Source organism: Balaenoptera borealis (genome assembly GCF_965194805.1).
Source record: "Balaenoptera borealis genome assembly, chromosome: 14".
Lineage (NCBI taxonomy): Eukaryota > Metazoa > Chordata > Mammalia > Artiodactyla > Balaenopteridae > Balaenoptera > Balaenoptera borealis.
The window spans coordinates 53,586,300-53,610,923 of NC_138875.1; the positions used below are offsets into that span (position 1 = coordinate 53,586,300).

Sequence of the window (24,624 nt, forward strand, 5' to 3'; positions counted from 1 at the left end):
CCTCCAGTCTGTAACTCTTCTTACGTGTTCACCTGATGTCAGCCTCTGTATGTCAGCTGTTGTACTGTACTACTCTACTTTTCAAGGTACTGTACTGTAAGATTAAAAATGTTTTTTTAGGGACTTCTCTGGTGGCGCAGTGGGTAAGACTCAGCGCTCCCAATGCAGGGGGCCTGGGTTCGATCCCTGGTCAGGGAAATAGATCCCACGCGCATGCCACAACTAAGAGTTTGCAGGCCACAACTAAGGAGCTCGCCTGCTGCAACCCGGTGCAACCAAATAAATAAATTTTTTTAAAAAAGTTTTCTTTGTTCTGTGTTTGTTTGTTTTTTATGTATTATTTGTGTGAAAAGTATAATAAACCTATTACAGTACAGTACTATACAGCTGATTGTGTTTGTTGGCTTCCTAGGCTAACTTTGTTGGACTTATGAATGTGCTCTCAGAATGGAACTCGTTCGTATGTAGGGGACTTACTATACTTCCAGGAGAAAGTTTCAGTTTTGCATGTATCTTTAACACTTGCTAATATCCTTTTTTTTTTTTTTTAAATATAAAAGAGTTGGCATTAGGCTCAGAGCCTTAAGCAAGCAACAGTAAGTAAACAGAATATAACATTGTTTTGTGTTTTTTTTAGAAAAAATTTTATGGTTACCTTCCATTTATGGGAAGTGATTCTGTTTTTCCATCTTCTTTTTTTTGTTTGTTTTTGGTTTTCCATATTCTATAATGATGCAAGGTTTCCTTCTTAATCTTAAATTAATTTACTTTTAAAGTTACATTTTAAAAGTGACACAATTTAAGAAAAATGATAAGTAAATAAAAGCACATTGTAGAAGATATGAAATTAGTATTTGACTGATGTGAATTGGTGAATGGAAAGATACTGTCCTAAAATGATAAAGAATATTTATTTTAATCAAAATTAACATCATGCTTAAAGATGAATTATCTCTGTGGAAAACTGCTGAAGGACAAGGATACCTGTCATCTACCTCTATTGCTGTGGCCAAGACAATGAGATCTGAAATAGATGTGAGATATGATTACTGGTGAGAAAGAAACCCAATCATCATTATTTAGAAATCTATGATATTTTATCAAATCTATGATTTGTTCTTTTTCACATTTTAATCTCTCCAAAATTGAGATACATCTCAGAATTAGTGGTTTGTCACAGTTCATCAATGTCCCCTCCTTTTGGTAGCATGTAAAATAATTATGTATCTTACAATTGGTTATGTCATACACTCACTGAAATTTGGTAGTTATCAATATATATTTAAGAGTTTCAAAACAATTAAGAAAATTTTATAGACCCAATAGCAGTTCAGCAAAATGGCTTGGTAAAAGACACTAAATATATCAAATTCAGTAATGCTCCTTTATATCAATAATCATGAAATAATCAGAAAAAAGTCCTATTCAGGACAGCAACCAACATTTTAGAATACCCAGAAATAATCCCAGTGAGAAATATGTGTTGCTTAGGTGATAAAATCTATAAAGCATTGTCAAGAAACATTTTTAAAATTTTTGAATAAATAAGTTACTGATTTTTGAACTGGAAGATGGAATATAAAGTATTCTTTCTAAGTTGCTATAAATTTAAAATATTTTCAGTTAAAATAATAATTGAATGGAGTATAGAGTGAGGAGGCACTTGAAAAGTTATTCTAAAACTCATATGTAAGAATAACTGGTTAAAATAGCTTAGGAAATTATTTTAAAAGAAAAGTAGCAAAGGAGGAATAGCTTTTCTGGGCTATTAAAACACACCACATTAACTATAGTTATATTCTTATGCTGGTAGACTTAATATATCCACAATGAAATACAATAGTTTGGGAATAAGTATAGTTAGATATTATAATTAATGTTTGATAGTGAGAGTAACATAATAAGGAAAGACAAGTTAATTTAATAGACGATGTTGACAGAATTGTTCAGCGATTTGAAAAAATATGATTCTCACCTTATTCAATATATCAAAATGCATTTCAGTTGGAATTAAAAAAAATATACAGAAAGCAAGCCATGGTGAGGGTGGGGAAAAGAGACAAAAGAAAATAGAAATATATATCAAACTTTTGGAAGGTGGGAGGACTTTCTAAATTAAAAATAATAAAAGAAATTCCTTTAAAATATCATGGATTTGACAGAATTTTTTAAAGTATATATTTTAATTGACAAAATACATTCAAAATGTTTAAATAAACAATAAATTGGTAAAATTTTTCAATTCTAAAATAAAAGTTAGTATCCTTAAGACATACATATATATATATGCATACCTACATATATACACATACATACATGTATATTCATATTCATGCTCATAAAAATCAATAAGAAAAATCCTAAGGCCCCATTGATGAATAGGCACAAATCATAAATTAATTCATAGAAAAAGAAAAACAACTAATTAACAACATATGGCAAAGTATTCAACCTTGTAGTAATCAAAGATATGCAAATTAATACAACAATGAGCTAAGATGTTAATAATGACACATCCAGTGCCAGGGAGAGGATGATAAAAAGATACATAAACATAAATAGCTGGAGTGTAAACTTGCATTGCTATTTGAAAAACAATTTGGCAAAATATATCAAAAGTGTTTAAAATGCTTTGGCCCACTTCTAAGAACCATTTCTTTTTTTGTTTTGTTTTGGCTGCTTTGGGTCTTCGTTGCTGCGGGCGGGCTTTCTCTAGTTGCAGCGAGCAGGAGCTACTCTTCATTGCGGTGCCGCGGGCTTCTCATTGCAGTGGCTTCTCTTGTTGCAGAGCATGGGCTCTAGGGGCGCGGGCTTCAGTAGTTGTGGCACGCAGGCTCATTAGCTGTGGCTCATGGGTTCTAGAGCGCAGGCTCAGTAGTTGTGGTGCACAGGCTTAGTTGCTCCGCAGCATGTGGGATATTCCCAGACCAGGGGTCGAACCCATATCCCAGGCAATGGCAGGCGGATTCTTAACCACTGTGCCACCAGGGAAGTCCCTGAGAAGCATTTCTAAGGAAATAATTCTCAATTAAGAAAAAACTTTATGATATAAAATTTAAAAAAATTTTAAAGGGAAAAAAATCCAAAAAACGTTTATCAACTATACTCCAATATAAAATAAAAAATTTTTAAAAAGGGAAAAAAATCAAAAAAAAGGAAGAAAAGAAAAAACTTTATGCACAAGGATGTTTATAGTAGCACTATTTATAGTAATGGTTAAATAAACTATGGTAAATTTCTGGAATGGAATATTATGCAGGTATTAAAAGTTATGCTTAAGGTAATTATGCTTATACAAACCACTATGTAAGCTGAAAAAAAAAACAGTATATAAGGATTGCACATACAGCATACAAAACAAACAAACCTTTGCAGGGGACAAATAATGATTAAAAGAAAACCTCCAAAATTGTCAATAGTTATTGTAATTGAGTGGTGGGAATATGGGTGAATTTTGTTCTCTTACTTTTCCATATTTCCCAAAATCTTAAAAATAAGCATGTACTATTTTTATAATGAAAGAAAAACATGATTATTGCTTTAAAAGTCCTAGCCTATGCCTTAGGGAATGCATGAAGCAGCAATGACAAGAACACATAAACAAGAGCATATGTATAAATTCAACTAGCAGAGCACTAACACTGTCTGCAAATAAAAAGGAGTAAGGTTTATAAAGGGTTTTGGTTATTAAGAAAGAATAGAGTGTATATGGGTGATATTTATATGCTGATGGGTGAACATGAGGAATCAGTGCCTCTCTTCAAGTTACAGGGATTTTAGGGAAGATGTTATATTTCAGGAGGTCTTTGAATGATGAAAGGGAGGGGGAAATGGTGAAATGTCAGAAACACATTTTTCTGTTTCCACGTGTTTGGCATAGAAGTCTTTTTTTTTTTTTTTTTAAACGTCTTTATTGGAGTGTAATTGCGTTACAGTGCTGTGTTAGTTTCTGCTGTTTAACAAAGTGAATCAGCTATATGTATACATATATCCCCATATCCCGGCATGGAAGTCTTAAAGTTGAGACTGAGATGAGTGATAAAAGTCGTTATGAAAAAAAAAAAAAGGGAATTAGATAATGAGCGAGAGTCCGTTACTGCCAAAAAAGGCAATTCACCAATGTAACAGCCCTAAAGAGGAAGATGTAAGTACCTAAAAAGCAATGGGCTAGAAAACACACAATTGGGACTCAGTGGGGGGCTGCTGGGTGGGAGGGGGAAATTTGGACAGGAGGCTCTTGCAAAAACTGAAAAAGAGTATATGACCAACTATGTATATCGTTTATTATCTCCTTGATCTGGGCTTTCCTCTCTTACTATGGTCATGCATGCACCATCTCAGGGGTTCCACAAACCTAACAGTCTCCACCCTTGGAATGAATTGTAACATCAGACATTTACATGCTTGGGCTTGTGAGTGTGGGAACAGAAGGGTCCCCAAGATGGCAATAACATAGAGCAGGGAAGTAACTGTTTTACAGAAATCTGTTTCCTTCTATTTTTCCATTCTGTTTCTAGGGTCAATGCAAGTATTTTTGCAGTTGAATGGAATAGCAGCTTCTAAGAAATAAAAAACAGATGTTAGAGGAAGGCATTCCAGGGTGAGTCAGGAGAAGTCCTTAAGGGCACCCTGTGCTCACGGCTGGTCCTACACTTTTCCTTGCGGTAATCTTGATAGATGCCACATCCCCAACTGCCTAGGCACCACCTAGGCTGTAGTAGATGTAAACATGTCAAACTACATTGACTCCCAAGCCTGAATATCCTGTGGAAAGGAAAAAAAAAGCTTGGCTCATCTCAAGAGCACTCCTAGGTAATGGAACATATTCTTCCTGATTCACTTCACAAATCTAGAAAAATATGTACATATAAACTACTTTGAGGGTAAATATTCATCATATAAAACCAACCTCTTAAAACAGAACTGAACCTAAATTTTCACAACTTTTTGTTTACTAAAGTTGTTCAGAATCAAGTGAAGTTGTTCCACACTAAAATAAATAAATAAATAAAGTAATGCCTTTTTGGAAAGTTATATGAAACATAGTAAGTATCATACTTTCTTGGAAATGTTAACTACAGTTTCTGTAGGAACTTAGCCACATAACCTTCTTAACACATTTGTGGTATGCATTTTTTTAAAAATTTCTTTAACATCCTTATTGGAGTATAATTGCTTTACAATGGTGTGTTAGTTTCTGCTTTATAACAAAGTGAATCAGCTATACATATACATATATCCTCATATCTCCTCCCTCTTGCGTCTCCCTCCCACCCTCCCTATCCCACCCCTCTAAGTGGTCACAAATCACCGAACTGATCTCCCTGTGCTATGCGGCTGCTTTCCACTAGCTATTTATTTTACATTTGGTAGTGTATATATGTTGTGGTATGCATTTTTGAGATTACATGCAATTTATGGCACCAAATTACAATTGATATGTAACTTACAGTGTGTACCTGAATTTTTGGTACATTTTTAAGACAACAGATGTGACTATGCATTGAGAAAATATAAAAATATACGTGAAAATGTGTTTATATGGGAATATGGTAACTTTATAATATTTTTTAAAATCTGGAAGCATTCTTTAGTTTGATCAAAAAGCTTTCACATTTCTTTTGTACAAAGGTTTGTTGAAGTAAAGACAATAAACATGAGTTAATTTGTCATTCCTTTACAACACTTCATTGTGGACCACTTCCTTGTACAGTGGTGATATAAAACAAGTATAAAAGGTACTCTCAATAGATGTCTATATACACATTTAACTATGAATATTTTTTTTCCCTGAAATCCAACCGTTTTGGTTATTTAATGTTGAGAAACTACCCCAAAATTTAGAAGCTCAAAGTAACAACCATTTTATTATGTGTTCATGATTCTGATGTGTGGGCAGTGCTTGGGGGGATTAGCTTGTCTCTGTTCCCTGTGGTGTCATTTGGGGCGTTTCAAATGGCTGGGGACTGCTGGAATGGCTTGATGTGGGTCATAAGTCTGTAGTCTCTGTTCTCAAGGTTTGCTGGATTCCTCAGTCATCCTCCATCTGATTTCTTCCTGTGGTTAGTTAGCTTGGGTTTCCTCACACCATGGTGATCTCAGTTTAGTTGGGCTTCCCAGAGCACTAAATGATTAGTTGCCAGGCAAACTCACAAAGTTTAGGCTTGTTACTGGCACAGTGCCATTTTTGCTGCATTTTATTGGTTAAAGCAGGTCATAAGGCCCCAGACCAGATTCAGTGTGGGAGGGTACCTCCAGGAGGGCATGAATACTGGAAGACAGGGTTCTTTGGAGACCATCCTTCGAGGCTAGCTACTACATCAATGTTTATGAAAGAAATTCCATAAACATTAAACAGAATCAATTTCCTACAAAATAACCGAAAGCAAAGGCATGCTCAGCTTAATTGTCTTTCACTATACACAACTCTACACCCAAATCTTTCTACTTTTTCCATGATGTCTCCCAAATATGCCTCATTCAAATTCTTTCAGCACCGCAGTCTCTTCATTAGGTCCTAGCATGAATCTCATATAAACACTTCCAGATGTTTGAACTCCAAAAACCAGAAAAATTAACATATAACTAATTTAATCTATATATTTGCTTAGATTGCCAACTTTGTAATTTTAAATTTCCAAGTGAAAAACATTAAAAAAAACTGTACCATTTACTATTACTCTTGCTTCTTAAAGGAAAATACATTTAGTTTTTTAAAAAAGTAGTCAAGAGAATTTCAGATTGAAAGACAGTCTTAAAGTAGAATAGCTTCCTTTACGAACAACTCCACCAAGGACAGCCACTGGTTCTTGGACCCAGTGTTTGGGAACCTCTAGTCAAGCCACTGTTATTGAACACTACCAAGATCCTTTTTATTCACACCTTTCTAAAATCATTTCACATCTTTCCCTAGGGACTGTAATCATATTGCTCACATTGTAAATTTTATAATTTCCTTTTTTATATGGAATCATTTAAATCTGTGTGACGTAAATAATACAGTTGTGAAATAATACTACTTGTTATTGTATTAGGATTGGATATTGTTAGCACACTCAGCAGTTAAGAGTGGGGATTCTGGAGTCAGACAGCCTCTGTTCCAACGTGGGTCTGTCATGACCTTGAGCAACTAACGTATCTTTCTGCACCTCAGTTTCCCCATCTACAATGTAGGTATAACTATAGCAGAGTACTTTTGAAGTTTTAATGAGATATTATATATGGAATAGTGCCTAACACATGGTAAGCACTCAGTATGTGTAATTAATGTTATATTCTTACTATACTTATACATGGTATCAGTAGTTTGCAATTGTACTTAGGATTCTAATATATACTTTAAGGGTGATCTCAAATATCCGCAATGCTTTTAAAGAGACTAGTAACTATTAGACAATAGAATTTTAAAGTTGGAAAGGAACTTTAATGTCATATGATTCTACTCTATTACAGGTGAGGACTTTTAAAAAACAAAAACATTGATACAGAGTCCAGCTATCTTATGGTAAAAGATAGTGGGGGGTTACAATCATCAGATTAGCCTTGTAGATCAGTAAAATATATAGGCCACACCTATACTTCTAGTAGCTTTGCCAGATGGGCTTTCAGTCCCACTTACATTTATGAGTGTCACTCAATTATTGTCTTAGCGACCTGCATTTTTTTAAGCGTCCAAGTGGAAAGCAGCATAATGCTCACAGTTCTCTGAGAAACAACAAAATTCCTAAGACTACCTAAAAATGGTAATAAAAAAGGACAAGCATGGTTTAGGAAATTTATTTTAGGGCAACTGCCAGATTTATTTTAAGCCCTATGCTTAAAAATAAATTTAATTCACATGACTGGCTTAAAATACTGGAGCCAGGAAAAGTCACTGCAAAAGCATTTAATGAAATACCTGAATTTTGTCTAGTTGTCGTCTTTGATACGACTTTTGTGAAGACTTACTTCCTATCTTGATTTATACAGTGGATTTTACATCTAAATATTTCTTGTATCTAACACAATGAAAACAGAATGCACATTTTTCAAACAATAGAACATTTTCCTAACCTCTGACTCACAGCAGAAAGTTGGTGGACTGTTCAGATGCTGTACAGTGGTTTTTATATAAAGACAATTGGTTCATCTGTAGCATTCTCCAGTGTGGGGTAAAACATCCACATTTTCTATTTTTAGCAATCCTTTATTTGACCTATGAGCAAAACTGAAGATTGATTAGAAATGAATTAAGGTAGATGTCCTGCTGAAAGCAGTGACGAACATTACTTTATCAGCAGATTGGATAACACGTCTCATCCTCTCTCACACTGCAGTCAATGAAGCAATTGAATTAGGAGGAAATGGCCATTACTTTCATGTTCTACTTTAGTCTGGTAAAATCACTATTCTAAGTTTCACTGAATGTTTTGAAATCGAAATGGCAGGATTACACATCAAGAAGAGAACTATAGTGGGAGTGTTAATCGTGTGAGGGAACTAGTATGAATAACTTAAAAAATATTGATTTCTTTCCTGAGATTGTTTTCTTTTTTTTTTTTAAACTAAATTGAGCTTGACTTCTATTGACCATATCTTCCGGAGTCAATAGTTTAAAGCTCCCCTGAAACACACGCTCGCTTTAGGAGAGTCATGTACTGCACTGCTTCGTAATTTTCCCATGGAAGCAAAGACGGGTTAAACGACGTGGGGTTCACGGAGGGCCGACGATGAAGCACTACTGAAGACCAGACTCCGCTGGTGCTAAAACGCTGGTCCCTGCAGGCGAAAAGGCATCTTGCCTTAAAAAAACAAAACAAAACAAAAAAAACTATCTCCAAAATAACAATAACAAGCACCCTTTCTCGCTAGAATTCTCCTGATGGCTGCAGCCCAGAGGAAGCAGAGCTGGGGCAGCGGCCAGGACGCCACCGGAGGCAGCGAGAGGTCCTCCTTCGCGCGGACACCCACAGCCGCTTCCCGAGCCGGCTTAGCTGCTCAACGCCTGCCGGAGCGAGGGCGGTGCCGCCCGCCGCGCCCTGTCAGCTCCTCCCCGCTGCCAGCCTTCCCAGCCAGCCTGCTAGGCCCCGGGGGCTCCCAGCCTTCCGCCCCGCCCGGCCCAGCCCGGCCCTGCGGAGGCGTCCGAGTGCGCGCGCGCGCGCGGCGCGGGCCCGGTTCCCCTTCCGAACATCCGCGCCTCGCATGCGCAGTCGGCGCCGGCGGTCTCCGTTTGTTTGAACAGGAAGGCGGACATATTAGTCCCTCACTGCCCCCCTCGCCCCACCCCCGAAGCACTCGCCGCGCGACTCGCCCTTTCGCCAGTCCGGGCCACAGCGCCTCCCAGAAGCTCCCCCAGCCGCAGCCGCCGGGACCGGACTCTCGTCTCCCTCACCGCCCCCTCTCCAGCCCGTCCTCTCCCAAGTCTCCATCGGGCACCGACCTCGCCCTGCCCCGCCGGACACCGCAGCAGCAGCCCCGGCAGCGCCGGGACAAAATGGGAGACTGAGGCTATCCCACGGGGACCAGTTCTTGGCCGAGGCGGATCGGTTCGTCGGGCCGGGCCAAGTGGATCCGGGGATGCAGGGCTAGACCGGCTCCAGCGCCTCAGAGCGGAGCGGGCCCGGCCCGGGGCCCGAGCGGCGGCGGCGGCGGCAGCGGCAGCTGGCACAGCTCCGCGCCCGCCCTTCGCTTTCGCCTTTCCTCTTCTCCCTCCCCTGCTGCCCGGAGGAGTCTCCACCCTGCTTCTCTTTCTCTCCCCCCTCCTGCCCATCTCGGGACCGGGAGCCCTCCATGGCGAAGGCGGCCGGGGCCCGCTAGGCTGAAGCACTTCGCCGGTGCGACGAGGCTGGTGGCGACGGCGCTGTCGGCTGTCGTGAGGGGCTGCCGGGTGGGATGCGACTTTGGGCGTCCGAGCGGCTGTGGGTCGCCGTCGCCCCCGGCCCGGGGTCTGGAGAGCGGAGATCCCCTCAGTGAGGGGGAGGAGGGGGAACCGGGCGCACCTGGTGACCCTGGGGTTCCGGCTCCTCCGCCCCGCGGCCGCGAACCCACCGCCGGAGGAAGTTGGTTGAAATTGCTTTCCGCTCCTGGTGCTGGTACGAGGGTATTGTCACAGTAGCAGCAACATGTCGACTGGGGACAGTTTTGAGACTCGGTTTGAAAAAATCGACAACCTGCTGCGGGATCCCAAATCGGAAGTGAATTCAGATTGTTTGCTGGTGAGTAGCACTGTTCTCTTTTGCTTGTCGAAGGTTCTGTATTTATTTCCTTCCTCTTGCTTTCAGTCTGGTTATCTGCAAAAGAAAGTTTCAGGTGTGCATCATCTTGGAAAACACCAAAATCTGGTGTTTTTCCTGAAGAGTCTTGGAGTACCATTGAAAGCTTATGCCGTAGCCCTATTTATCATTGGACTGGCTCTGCACTCTCTGAACTTTTAGCTCTGACTCAGTTCATCGTTACACAGAAGATACTTATAAACCTCTATTGCAGGCGATCATATAAAAAGTTACCACGTCAAAGTTATTACTACGTAGTTTGTTGAATGGCGATCTTAGTAATATTAATCCTTCCTATCGGTTTGACAGTAAGGTTGGAAAAGACTGCTTTCCATTTACAGCTATTTAGCTCCTTAAGGGTTTAATTTTTAGACTTGTGACAATGTAGAATCGATATTGAGGAAGTGATTTTTGAGCCAAAATGTCATAGGTGATTTGAGTCTGAGGAACTTTTTGCTGGACTATTAAAGTGTAAAAATCCAAGATAACTGATGGTAGGTCATCACGATATTAACATCTTTTACAATATTGTTGATTACAAAAGTACTGCACAGATATTTTGTCATAATTGCCTTTTTTGGTGGTGTTGTGCTTAACATTATAACTTTTGAAACATTCTGAAGAAGTTTTTATGATATGAAAGGCTGAAACACTATTTTAAAAATTCTTCAGTGGTTGATAGCATGAATAATTACCTGTAGATAACTGGAGTTCTTAAGTTTTTTCAATTTCTCCTAATACTAATAGTTGCAAACTATTTGTAAGCAAGTTTTTCCTTTACTGAACAACCAAAAGTTATGTAGTAATCCTGTTTTGGCCCAGACAAAACCACATTATCTTAAAAGTTTCAAGGAATATGTGTATGGATAGTAATTTACAACCTTCTCAGAGAATTAATGTTAGATGTCCACAGTATTTGAGATTAAAATTAAGTGAATTAAATAATGCCATTCAGAGAAATAATACCATTTTAAAATCTCATCTTGAATCAGGAAAATGATGTAGATCATTTAAAAGTAACATACGTTTCAGTTACTCTAAATACCTGTGTATATTTTTTTTAACACATATGGGTCTACAAGAAAGTTTCTCCCCAAAGCTTTCTAAATTACTCTAAGCATCCTTGACTGTGAAATAAGAGTTGTGGGTTGTATGTTTGAAATGTCTCACCCACGTTATGGATGCTCTTCATATAGAGAAACAAAAAAGAGGGTTGATGCTTAATATAATTGAAAACATTTTATTGAATAAGAGAAGGAATTAGAACTTATCTTTCTAGGAAGGATTTCTATAACTTTTAAGAAGTCTAATTCTTCTTTTAATATTTATCCAATTTTTGTATATCTTTGATTTTACTTTGCTTTTTGATCTTCTTATTCCATGAAGCAGTGTTACAGGGAGGGTTTAGTAGGAGTTTTTTTGGTTTGTTTTAGTTGTCTTCTAGCCTCTTGCCGTGGCTTCATTTGGTGGGAACCTCACAAATTTATTGAAATGTGGAGGATATAAGGAAATGTAAGTCATGAATTCTCTCCTTGAAAGTCCAATCTATTTAGAAAAACAAGTCCTAATCTCACACACATACACAAAAATAAAGCAAAACACTTCACAGATTGAGAAAATATGTGATAAATTTCAAATGATTGGTATAGGTAATAAACACTCTTGGATATTGAAAGGAAGAACTCTCTGTGAGTTGAGAGAGCCACAGTATGCTGTATGCTGGATGGATAGGATTTAGATAGAGGGTAGTCAAAGGGGGAGTGGAAGATAACATGAATAGAGGGTGGAAACATGACGGGCTAGCACATGCTAGGGGAACAGAAGATAAAGTTGGAAGGATAGATTGGGGTTAGAGTGTGGAGGATTTGATTGCTAGGCTAAGGAGTTTAGATTTTCTTCAGTATTTTGTGGCTATTAAATATTTATAAACAGGACTGTGCTAGGGTGAATGAAGATGAATGTGGTAGTTGTGTGCAGGATGGGTTGTGTGGAAAGAGACTGGAGATGGGGTGAGATTTGAAGTTTTAAAAAAAATTATTGTAATAGTCCAAAAATGATTGAAGCTCAAAATTGGGGCATTAGAATGGGGAAGGAGAATTGATGGAATTTGATTGGCAGGGTTGGGGAGAAGGGGCAACCAAAAAGAATAGTTGGATGACTAAAAATTTTAAGCCTGGGTTATAGGGAGACTGGTGAAAACAAGTCAGGTTTGGAAATCGCTTGGGAAGAATTGGCAACAGATAAATTCAGTTTTATATTTGTTGTGTTTGAGGGGATAGTAGGACAACCACAAAGACATGATCTGTAGACTATTGGAGATATGAAACTGAGCTCATAATTAAAGATAACAGTTTGGAAATCATTTGCACACAGATGCAAGTTGAAACTGATACAATGATAAAAGGGTAAAGAACAAAGAGGAAGAGTCAAGAAAGTAGGCAGGTAGTCATGCCCTCTCAGAGTTAGGAGAGCCAAGTATCTTGGAGCCCAAGACCTAAAAGAACATAGTCAACAGACATATTCCCCCTATCCCCTTTTTTCTGTTGAGTTCCATAATTGTTTATTGATAGCTGTTGAAATTTTATTATATTAATCTGAACTTGGTAAAGATTGAATTTTTCTTTGGAGATAGAACCCTTTTTCCAGTTTTGTAGCATCTAACATGAATTTTCTTTGCATGATTATTTTATGTTTATCATCAAACATTCATTCATTTATTCAGCCATGCAGAATGACCTACCAGGCAGCTTCATCTATTTCAGTGAGTCCGTTTTTACTCTTCCCTGTCTGGACTTTGGACATCTCATGTGTTGTAGGAACAATACCCTTTTTAAATTGATTGACTTTCCCTATTATTTTGGCCATTGTTGCTTTATTTAGCTGATACTTATTGAGTATGTATTATGTGCCGTGTACAACACTCAAGTTCTAATATTTTTTTTGGAAATGTCAGAAAATAAAGTTGTCAAATTATGTTTTCTTGACTAGACCTACTCTTCAGAAATGCAAGTTCCTACACCTTTTGATTTCAGAAGAGTTTGTTGGCATAGGTCTTTTAAACCACCTCACCCACAAAGAAAACAGCTTTTTTTGTTGAGTATTAGTAGTTATAAAATAATGTAGCTGGGAGAAGCCCTGATAAATGATTTCTTCAACCTTTTCTTGAACACATAATTTATTTTAAAAACCAGGTAAGCCCATTTTTCATATTGCAAATGTAAATGCTAAAATAGTCTGCAGATGCTAAGGTAATACGGTACCTATTCACTCGTTTCCTAGATCATCCAAATTACTCAGCATTGGTTTTCTGTAAGTCAGATTCTTTCCAGTGTCCTAATGGTTCTCTTACTGTCCATGTTATAGTTTATGATTATCAAGAGCTGTTTTTCTTTTTCCAACTTTTTTTTTAAACTTTAGAATTATTTTATCTAAGGTTTGTTAACAATTTCTCATAGTTTTGAATATCTCTGAAAACAGTAAGGAATGGAGTTAATTAACGTTTATTTTTCCAGAGGCAAAAATGCCTATAGTTTGTAAATTAAAAAGGAAAAACAAAGGCAGGTGAGTGGGAATGTTAGGTGTATATTTGTCTTGAAGTTTGACATACATTTCTTGAAAATAAAGCTATCTGACTGTAGCATCTTTTTTTTTTAGTTTTTGTTTTTGACCTTTTTTTTCTAGTTTTGTTTAGTTGGTGGAGGTGTAGCAATGAGTGAGTGGCATAGAGGGAAGGCAACCAATAATAGATGAACAGTGCATACTGAGTTCCAACACTGCTGTCCCCTTTGTACGTATTTGTTGCTACCGTCATTCATTAGTCAGTTTTTCAGAATGTAGAAGGCAAATGTAAATGAAGTTCCGAGTTTTTGAGTTTTTCCTCTTTAAATTCTCTTTTTCTGGGCTTCCTTGACCTAGTGCTTTCCCATCTTTACATTGCTGACTTCTTTTTCCTTCAGCCTCAGTCTTTGGCCTGTAATACTTAGCTTTCTCTTCACCTGTCTTGGAGAATTCATCCATTCTTATATATTCAGCTGCTATCATCTCTGTACCCGTGATATCCAGGTCTTTATTTTTTAGTCTTTTTGCTGTTTTTGAATCCTAAATACCTGACTGCCTATTAGGCATCTCTACTTGGATGTCATATTTTTACTCAAATTACTAATATTCCAAAATAAGCTTCATGTCACATAACTTACCTGTTTTGTCATTAACACTGCTAGTGTGCCTGCCACTCAAATGGAACTTTTTGTTGTGTACTTTAACTTTGACAATCCTAGGTCACATGTTGGATTATTTCAAAAGATTGTGGCTAGCATTCCAGATTCTAGATTATTGCTGTATCGTCCCTCTGTGTGTCCTGCCAGTTGCATTGATCACATTTGGGGTTATATTACTGTTGGTGGAATGAAAAGACTTGAGGTCATTAAATCTTTGGGCCTTAAAGCTATATGCTTGCTAGTGTTCATAATTCATGAGTGTTACCAGTATCTGTTGCATATCCGGTTAGTTTGGATTAGACTGTTTTGAGGTCATTCATTCAGCAAATCTTTGTGTAGGTTCTAAACGTGGATTCAAATGTAGGCTCTGTCGTGTACTTACCAGATGATTTTAGGTGAATAATTTTAACCTCTCAAAGCTTGTCTCATCTTAAGGAAAGTGGAGGGATAATAGTACTAGATTTTCGTTAAGATTAAATAATGTAGACAAAGCAGTTATCACAACATGTGGCATTTAGTAAGCATTTGTTAATTGGTAACTATTATTTTTGTCATATTTATAGTATTCCTGTTATATGCTGGTCACTGTGCTTAGGCTGGAAGTTGATATTTATTGTCTTCTCTAAGTGCAGAGTAATTTATCTGGCACTTCAAACCATGCTTGTAAATTCATAATCCAGCTGTACTTTATTTGAAGTGTCCAAGCCAGTTGTTACTGAAAATGGAGACATTTAGATGAGATTCAGTAGAACGAGGAGGGGCTTTTGGAGATTGTTTATTCATTTAGTCATGATTTATAACATACCTACTTTGTGTTAAGGGTTCAGATTGATAAAAAAGACAGTTGGGAGCTGGTTTACAGAGATTTAGTTATCTTACTCTCTTTCTGTGTGTATCTTATACTTTCACTATTCTGTTAAACAGGCCTTCTTGCACTGGAAGAACCCTGTGGGTGTATAGAGAGGTGGCTCAGGGTAATAGCTGAGACATGAATTGGGCCATTCATTAATCTCTTGAGTCAGAACTGTTTTTAATCCAGAAGAAGGAACCACATATAATATTTTATAATGAACAAAGAGTAAATTCCCAGTTTTATTTTATTTTATTTATTTTTTATTTATTTATTTTTAAAATTTATTTATTTTTGGCTGTGTTGGGTCTTCGTTGCTGTGCACAGGCTTTCTCTAGTTGCAGCGAGCGGGGGCTACTCTTCGTTGCGGTGCACGGGCTTCTCATTGCGGTGGCTTCTCTTGTTGCGGAGCACCGGCTCTAGGCTCACGGGCTCAGTAGTTGTGACTTGCAGGCTCTAGAGCGCAGGCTCAGCAGTTGTGGCACACGGGCTCAGTTGCTCTGCAGCATGTGGGATCGTCCCAGACCAGGGCTCGAACCTGTGTCCCCTGCATTGGCAGGCGGATTCTTAACCACTGCGCCACCAGGGAAGCCCCAATTCCCAGTTTTAGATTAGATTTTGCATGACTTTACAATTTAGTTTTATTTCACGATTTTAAGTTTTGATGTGTTTATATGGTTAAAAACTAGAGATTCTGATATATGACAGAAAGGCCCACATATCAGGAAATACTACATACGGAGTTCTGTTGCTGAAGATAGTCTAGTAGCTCCCCTTCCCCATGACCATCCCCACTAAAAAAGAGGTACATGCATTTAGTTTAAGCCCAGAACATAGCTGATGAATACCCCACACATGTATGTACAAGGAAGTGAACAGATACTACTGCATTTCACAATGGAAAATATTTTTTAAAATATCCTGTTAGCATGGTATAGTGAAAAGTACACTGGACTGGAAATTCAGAGCATTGGCATATCCTTGTTTTGCTGTTAACTCTCTGTGTAACCAAGTAAATCTTTTTTCTCATCTGGGCTTCATTTTCCCCAGTGAAGAATTGGACCATGTAGTTGCTAATGTCCATTGTGTCTCTAAAAATTCTATAAGTCTTTGTTTATTATAATTCCATAAAAATTTTAAAAGTGTTATTGATTTATTTTTAAGAAGGAAAATTTTAAAGTTAAGTGATTTGGGGGTAGAAGTATAAGAATAGGAACCATCTTTGGTAAGTGCTATTTTTGCAACTAGTTCTACATAGCCTTAGAAGATCATCCTAAGATAACTTTTAATTGTTATATTCGGCAGTTATTCTTTTTTGCATTTGTGACTTGTGTCATAATTGTAGGGGTTTGTGCTTTTTAAACAGAGAAAGTGGTAATTGAGTTACTTATTTGTATTTCCATTAAAATGTATACATGTACTAGCTTACTTTTCTAATGTGTCTGCCCTTCCTGTTTGGGATTGTGAGATGTAAGAGTACATTGTCATTATAGTTTCTAAACAGTTAGTAGGAACTTGAATGTTCAAATTAACGTCCAAAGTTTGATGTCTTAGGAGAGAGGTTGTCTTAAACATGTATCATATTTTAAAGTGTACCCTAACCTGTGTCCCTCCTTTATTCCTATGTTTATTTTTATTATTTAATTTTAGTTTATTGTTATTCCCATACTTTATTTATAGTCTTTATTCCATACTTTCTATACTGATTTTTGGCAAGAAATTGAAATTTTATCTTAGATTGTTCCCTGGAACTGATTTTGAAATAGTGAACTACAGTTAACTCTTCTTTTTTCTCTTTGATGTTATTCATTCATTAATGAATAATGAATTCATTTATTCAGCAAATATTTATTTGCTGTGTACTGTGTGCTAGGTGCTCTGGTAGGCACTGGGGACCCCATGGTGAGTAAAAGCAAAGGGCTCTGCCTTCATGGAACTTACAGTCCCAGGAACAGGATAAGTTATGAGCAGATATGAGTGGGGTAAGCCTTGAAGGGGAGGTAAGAGATATGATCATGCCTTTTTTCTTAGGTGGAGTATATTTAAAGACTTGTGGTGAATTAGTCTAAGTGTATAATTTTCAGATATGTCTGTAGATTGTATGTACTGGATTCCCTTGAGGACTTGTTAAAAATGGAACCTGAGCCCATGCCCAGACAAACAAAATCAGAATTTTGGGGGATAAGTCCTAGGATCCTGCATGAGATGTGGATTCTTAGACACGCTCAAGTAGAAAACTGTGGTTGTAGTGGAAAAAACATGGATTTTTGTTTTGTTTGGTAATTTTATAAATGAAAAATTTCAAACATACACAAGTAGGGAAAATAGCATAGTGAACCCCCATTACTCAGATCCTGCAGTTTTCAAAATTTTGTCGTACTCGCTTCATCAAACATCCTTTTTCTTGGAAAAATATTTTAAAGCAAATTCCAGATATTGTCATTTCACCCTTACATGCTTCAATAAACATCTCAAAAAAATTTTTTTTCTTACATTACCACAATGGCCATTATCGTGTCTAACAAAATTAAAAGTACCTTGGTACCATTAATTCGCAGTTTATATTCAGATTTCTGTGGTTGTCTAAAATGATGTCTTTTTTGCAGTCGCTTTATTAGAATCTAGATTCAGACAAAGTCTACATGTTGCTTTTGTTTGTTAGGTCTTTTAAGTCTCTTTTTAATGTAGAGCAGTTTTTTCCCCCATCTCCTCTATCTGCCACCCCCATTGTCTTGTTGAAAAAACTAGGTCTTTGGTACCATACAGTGTTTCATATTCTGGATTTTTTTTTGTTTGTTTCCTTGTCATGTCATTTAGCTTGCTCCTGTATCTTCCATGTTTCCTGTAAGTTGGTAGTTAGATCTAAAAACTCGTTTTAATTATTTTGACCTTTTAGTCAGGAGTGTTTCATAGATTGTATTTTCTTTTGCATCACATCAAGAGGCATAGAGTATCTGGCTGACCCACGCTTCTAGTGATGCTAAGGTTGATCAGTGTGTTCAGGTGGTGACAGCCTGAATAACTTGCTTTGTAAAATCCTTTAGTATCCTTTCAGCTAATGGTTCCATCCATTTATAATTTTTAGCTGAAGCAGTTATTCATCAGGGAAAGCAAAATAATGGTTTTCTAATTATATCATTCCTTTCACATTTATTAACTGTAATTCTTCTGTTAAGAGAATATAAGAATTTAAGAACTTTTACTCATCATCTATAGGGCTGTTTGCTTACCGTGAAATAGGGTTCATAAAATACAGGGTGAATGCATCAGTCTTTCTCTTTATTTTTATTTTTTTTGATTCTTTTTTTTTAAAGTTTTTATTGTAGTATAGTTCATTTACAATGTTGTGTTAGTTTCAGGTGTACAACAAAGTGAATCAATTATACATACACATGTATCAACTTTTTTTTTTTTTTTTTTTAGATTCTTTTAGTCTTTCTCTTTAATTGCCACTTTTCAGAGTAAGGTATTTTGGAGGTTTAGTGTGCTAGACATGGCACAAATTGGGTATTTAAGGGAAATTAAAGAAAGGGACTATTTACAAATGTATAGACAGTATTTAAGGAAATCAGTAGGGGTAGTGCAGTACCATGGGACAAGTAACAGTGGGGAAAGAGCTACTACCACATTTAGGAGGACAAGGGAAGAGAGCAGTTGGAAGGTAGCTCTGTGGAGAGGGCTTTCTGGCAGGGACTGTGGTTTTAAGTAGAGATAGAAGCATGTTGATCTGTCAGTAAGGGAACAAGAGGAATATATCCCCTGCTGTTATCGGCCTCCCTCCCTACAGTCTCCTACTGTGGTCTCCCTTTGCCTAAAAGTCTGGTATGCAAAAGAACTCATTGATCTAGTCCATAAAGTTCAGCGGATAAGATATACCCAATACTTATTTATTTATTTCTCTCTTTTATTTTGTTTTTTATTTTTGGCATCATTGTGGAAACCATTAAAAAATATATTTGATGTGTTTCAGTCAATTTTTGTCATCTTTGCTATGCTCAATTTGTCCTGTCTTTGACTAATGGGAGCCTCTTTACATTGACTCCCATCTTATTTGTCTATGATCTTAATAATCTTTGAGGGAACTTCCTTGTTTCTTGGTGTAATAAGATGCCCAGGCTCATCTTGTACATACATTTCTTGCCCCAGACTTGGAAATCAGCCGTTTAATGGGGAACTGGATGCTAGTACTCATTACTACTGGTTGAAATTGCTTCTTATCCTTGTTTAATAATTAGGGCTGTGAAATTTTATTTTTCGAACGAAGAAAAAATACTTTATACCGATAATTCTAGTTTCTGTTTATCATCACTTTGTATTTTTTGCGTTTACATGGAAAAATCTTAGTTCTAACAACACTAACAGAATTACACATTTGTTTGATTTCCAAGAATGTGGGTATGATATAATGAAAGAAAAACTGAATGGTTGGTGGGTGATGGTGGGTGGGGTCTGAAGTACAGAATTGTACTCTCTAGTTGACACTGTAAATTGTAAACTGAAAAATTGTATGGCCTTGGACAGCTAATATCTACTCTCTGACCCTTGGTTTTCATTAGGAGTATAGTACAAAATTCACTAGTTGAAACCATCTCCAAACTGTCTTTAGATATGAGTGTATTTAAATTCCCAACCTTATTAAGAAATTCTGTTTTAGATATGTCTTCTATCCTTTAGTTGATTTTTAAAATTTTAATACTTTAACAGTAGGACAAAGAAAATGTTTCTCTAATTTTTATCATCCACTCTAAAAGTGTTTACTCATCTCATCCTAATTGTATTTCCTTTGTTTATTTCTAGTAATATCTAGTCATGGAGGCAATATAGCATAGTGGTTGAGAGCATGGGCTTTGCAGTCAGACTGTGTGATTTTGAATCCCAACCAGGTCAGCCACTTAGTAGCCTTGTGAGTTTGGGCAAAATTCTTAACTTTTTTAGGACTCAAATGCTTACATCATCCTCAAATAAGATTAATCATAGACTCTCATAGGGCTGTTAGGAATATTAAATGTGATAATGATAGTGCATGTAACATGCTTTGCATAGTTCTCAGCCTTTAGTTAATGTTAGCTATCATTATCATCATCATTGTTTTCATTATATGTCTTCATAATTTGTTCTGGGAAAAAGGACTTTTGTGTTGACCAAGAGCATTATTATCCACCTCCCCACTCCACAGGCCAACTTTTTATTTAGTTAAGTGATCTTGGACAAGTTATCTAACTTCTTTGAGCCTGAATATATTTAATCTGCAAAATGAGAATCATGATAATATTTACTTCATAGGTTTAATCATGAGGGTTAAATGAAATAATTTATATGCAAGTGCTGTAGTTTCATCCAGGTGTTAATAGTTACTCCTTTCCTTGCTCTACCTTTATATTACAGATTTATGAAGGTTCCATTGTAGTTAGAAGTACTAGTACTTGGAAACGGGAGAAGAGTAGAATGGGATTCTTTATTTGAAATATTTCTTGAATCTGATCTTTGCTTTCTTTTATTTCTGCCCTACTCAAGTCGAAATTTTCAACCCAACATTCTTGGGTTTAGTGGGACACCCTAGCAGTTTGCCTGTATAGTCCATACTATATCTTTCTTTTTCTTAACTTTAGTGCTTTTGGTCATGTGGTCTTAGCTTCCCTATTTACTTAGTCTTAATTCCTACCATTCTCCAAAACAGACTGTATGTTCCAGGTGGATTTCCTCACTTTCTACAGCATGTTGCCTGCTCTTTCCCACCAGGCCTTATCTTTCTCTCCCTTTGAGTTCTCCTCTATGTCCTCCTCGCCAATTTTCTCATCTTTATAGTCTAACATAAGTTACAACTGTGTTACACTGTTGTTTTCTCTTTTGAACTTCTATAGTACTTGTAATCTGTCTCATATAGTTTAGAACTTGATCAGAACTGTGTTGTATGAGTCTAAGTGTTAGTCTTACCTCTCTAATGAGAATTACTAATGAGGGCTTAGTAATTCTGGACATTATTGTTCAATGAATACTTTTTGATTGTTGTGAATGATTATCTGCCCCTACCCCACCCCCCCCATTCCCCTGTTCTTTCTCTCTGAATTAGTTAGGATGCTGTCAGTTATACATGATAGCACTCAGCTTGAATTTTCTTAGGCAAAAAGAATTTCTAGAGTCAGAGAAACCTGATCTCATTAAAAGTATAAAGATTCAGTTGAACTTCAATAAGAACTGGAACTTGGGCCTCAAATGGAAACAAGCCATTCTCTTTTTATTCTTATTTTTGCTTCGTTTTGTCATTCGGACTGTAGACTGGTTTTAGTCACGTGTGTGGAAGATACCGTTGCCCAGAGCACTGGAGCTTTATATCTAACAGCTTCAGCTTCAACCACTGACTTTAAATCTTGGAGTCTCAAATCCAGAGCTCTGGAGCAAAAGATGCATCGATTCAGCTTGGGTCAGGTGCTCACCCCTCAACTAATCTCTTGTGATAAGGATCACATGAGAACTATGAGAATGGGGAGGCAGTTCCCAGGAAAAGAAGAGCAGTGGGGCAAGGCAGACTATAACATAGATGTTCCTTATACCACTCCTCCCTTCCCTCTTTTTTTTGACCTTGTATAGATCGCTTAAACTCTCTTCAACAGCCTATTCTTCAGTTTGTGAAAGGGAGTTAATAATAATTTATTTCATAGGGTGGTGGTAAGCATTAAATGTGATCATCTGTAAAGCATGGTTTGAAACCTCACAAAAACAGTTGTGTAAGCTGATGATAAATGGCTGCCCCTAGGTCCCTTTTGCCCTTATGCCCTGTGCTCTTCTGCCCTGGCCCCAAAGCTTTTTTGTCTGTAGGAGTTTATCCTGCCATTCTAGGTTGTTAGGTGGTCTTTTGGCATTACCTGTCTCAACCCAGTCCCCCATAGCTTCTGTCATCTTTTTGAGTAGAAGAGAATGAAGTTATTAACCTCATATAGCTTTTCTCAGGTGGTTTTAGAGTAAATATTTATTATAATTAAATGAATTATAATCTAAATAAAAACAATGGGCTTATTTTTGTAATTGTAGCATTCATGCTCAGTCCCTGCCCCTTCCTTTCTTCTTCTAGTAGTGGCAGAGTAGACAATTTAGTGAATTGAAAGCTAAGGGCCTATAGAGATTCTACTCCTTTTTACCTATATTAATTAGGAATCTTTATTGTAAAGGACTGAAAACTCAACCCAAATTAACTTAAACAACAAAGAATGTTTATTGCCTCTGAATACTTGACAGGTAGATTCTAGCTTCAGGAATGTCTTTTTTCAGGGCTCAAATGATGTGACTGGGAGCTGGCTTTCCAAATCTGCTTCTTTAGTATTGTCTCCTTTCTCAGATACATAACTCCTTGTGGTTGTAAGGTACTTGCCATTAGCTTCCATGAGTGCTTGTTCAGGCATAGTGGAAGAAAAAGTCTTTTCTTCTAACCTTTAAATAGAGTTTCTAACTGATCTGGCCCACTAGATCATGCGCCCATATCTGAACCAGTCACAGTAGTCAGAATGGTGTGATGGTAAGCGTAGGCCTCCATCATGTGCTCCAGTCTCAGAACTGGGAGTGAGTCGTCTTATTCCAAGACAGAGTATTAGAGTTGCATGAGGGAGGGATGGAAATTGGAGTTCAGTTTCCAAGATAGGGGGAAATGACCTGCTGGTTAGTCGCAAACAGCAAGTATCTCCTATATTAGATGGAGATTCCTCATCAAGAGGGACCCAAGTTATGATAGTTTATTCTTCCTTATCTTTTTTGTAAATGACCTTTTTACTAAATTGTTAAGTTATCTAACATTAGAGTTAGCATAAGTATTGTCAACTAGTTGCCAAGACCGCCAACTTAAGACCACAGCTGGGATAACATTTGGTCCTTTAATGAAAGGATACCTGTATGCTGCTTTGCCTTAATGATAAGTCTTTGGGTAACTTAGTGAAAGATTTCCAAATGCCTGTTCATGGATCAACCATATCAGAACCAAATACAGATTCTGGCAGGCCTCACCACAGCCTTACCGTACGAGAATTGGAGTTGGAAGATGTAGTATGCTGAAATTTGTATTCTTAAGAGTCTAGGTGATTGCATAGCCAGGTTTGGGAAGGACTGAATAGTTGCCAACTAGCTAGACATTATGCCTCCTGCATATACCTGATTTGGGAAGCTGCTGTGAGGAAAACAAAATAGATGGAAGTAGTAGGATTGGATAGAAAAAAACTTGCCTCCCTTTTAAGAAAGTATTTTCTCTTTTTAAAAATATGTTTTAAGAAAGAACAGGTTATATGAAAAGAATGAACGTTTTCTGAAAAAGCTGGTTTTGTTTTAGTTTGTTTGGTTGATCTGATTTCAGGCAGGGCAGGAAATCAGATTTGATAAAGAATTCAAGTAGTGTTACCCTCAGTCATCATTGTAACTCCCCAGTACCTTGTTCCTTTGCCAGGTAAAAGGAAAGGACCTCCTATTTTCTTAGTACTTATGAAGAAATTGTTTAAATGTGACTAGGCTATGAAAGAATAGTACAGTATATTTAAAAACAGATTTTTTTTTATAAATTCGAAAGAGATTGGAAATTTACCGTTCCTATGAGATTAAAGTTTTTTTCCTAAATAAAAACATATTTTAATTACTTAAATAGCTCGTGGGCTTCTGAGCTATTATATATTGAGATATTGATGCTCAACATGTAAGCTCCATGAGAGCAGGTATCTGATTGTCTGGTTCACTGATGTGTCACTAGTTCCAGTGCCTGGCATATTTTAAGTTTTCAATAAATATTTGTTTGTTGTTGAATTACTAGAAAATGTTTTTGTTTGTTTCTGTGATGAAAGCCAAGAACAGCTGACATGAGGTTAAGAGATATGGTGTAATTGGTAATTTATTTAAATCTAAGCTGTATCTGTTCTAGGGGGATAATATATTTTAAAACTACAAGTGGTATGTATAAAGGTATAGGTGGGTTCCCCCACTCCCCAGTATCTTTTAATTTTGGATGAGGAACCAAAAGCCAATAATATTCATTTTTATAAGACTTTGCACATTCATTATTTTATTTAATCTTTACAACAATCCCATGGGCTGGCTGATGCAGATATTATTCTTTATAAATTAAATTAAACCTTAGAAAAGGTAAATGAATTGCCCGACATACAGTGTATCATCAGTAACTGGCAGGCTTTCAAAGATCCTTCGTCTGTAGTATAGTGGAAAGAGCATCAAAGTTGTAGATAACATGCCACAAAGAGAAGTGTTTCCACAGCACTTAGGAGAGTGCTTTGTACACAGACTGCACAAAGTGAAAAACATTTAAATTGAAAAGTATGGG

The 24,624-nt window shown here is 37.1% G+C and overlaps 1 protein-coding gene across 2 annotated transcripts in view; it reads left to right on the forward strand.

The window, feature by feature from the left end:
* Window positions 1-9,111: 9,111 nt before the first annotated feature.
* The window catches only part of ROCK1 (Rho associated coiled-coil containing protein kinase 1), a 139,195-nt gene continuing 123,682 nt past the window's right edge, over window positions 9,112-24,624 (forward strand). Inside the window, exon 1 of one of the 2 annotated variants that reach the window (XM_082353488.1) lies at window positions 9,112-10,193. In XM_082353488.1, the coding sequence (XP_082209614.1) occupies window positions 10,101-10,193 (93 nt within the window). In that variant the 5' untranslated portion in view covers window positions 9,112-10,100. The remainder of the gene's footprint in view (window positions 10,194-24,624) is intronic. The other variant, XM_082353489.1, reaches the window with a different exon arrangement.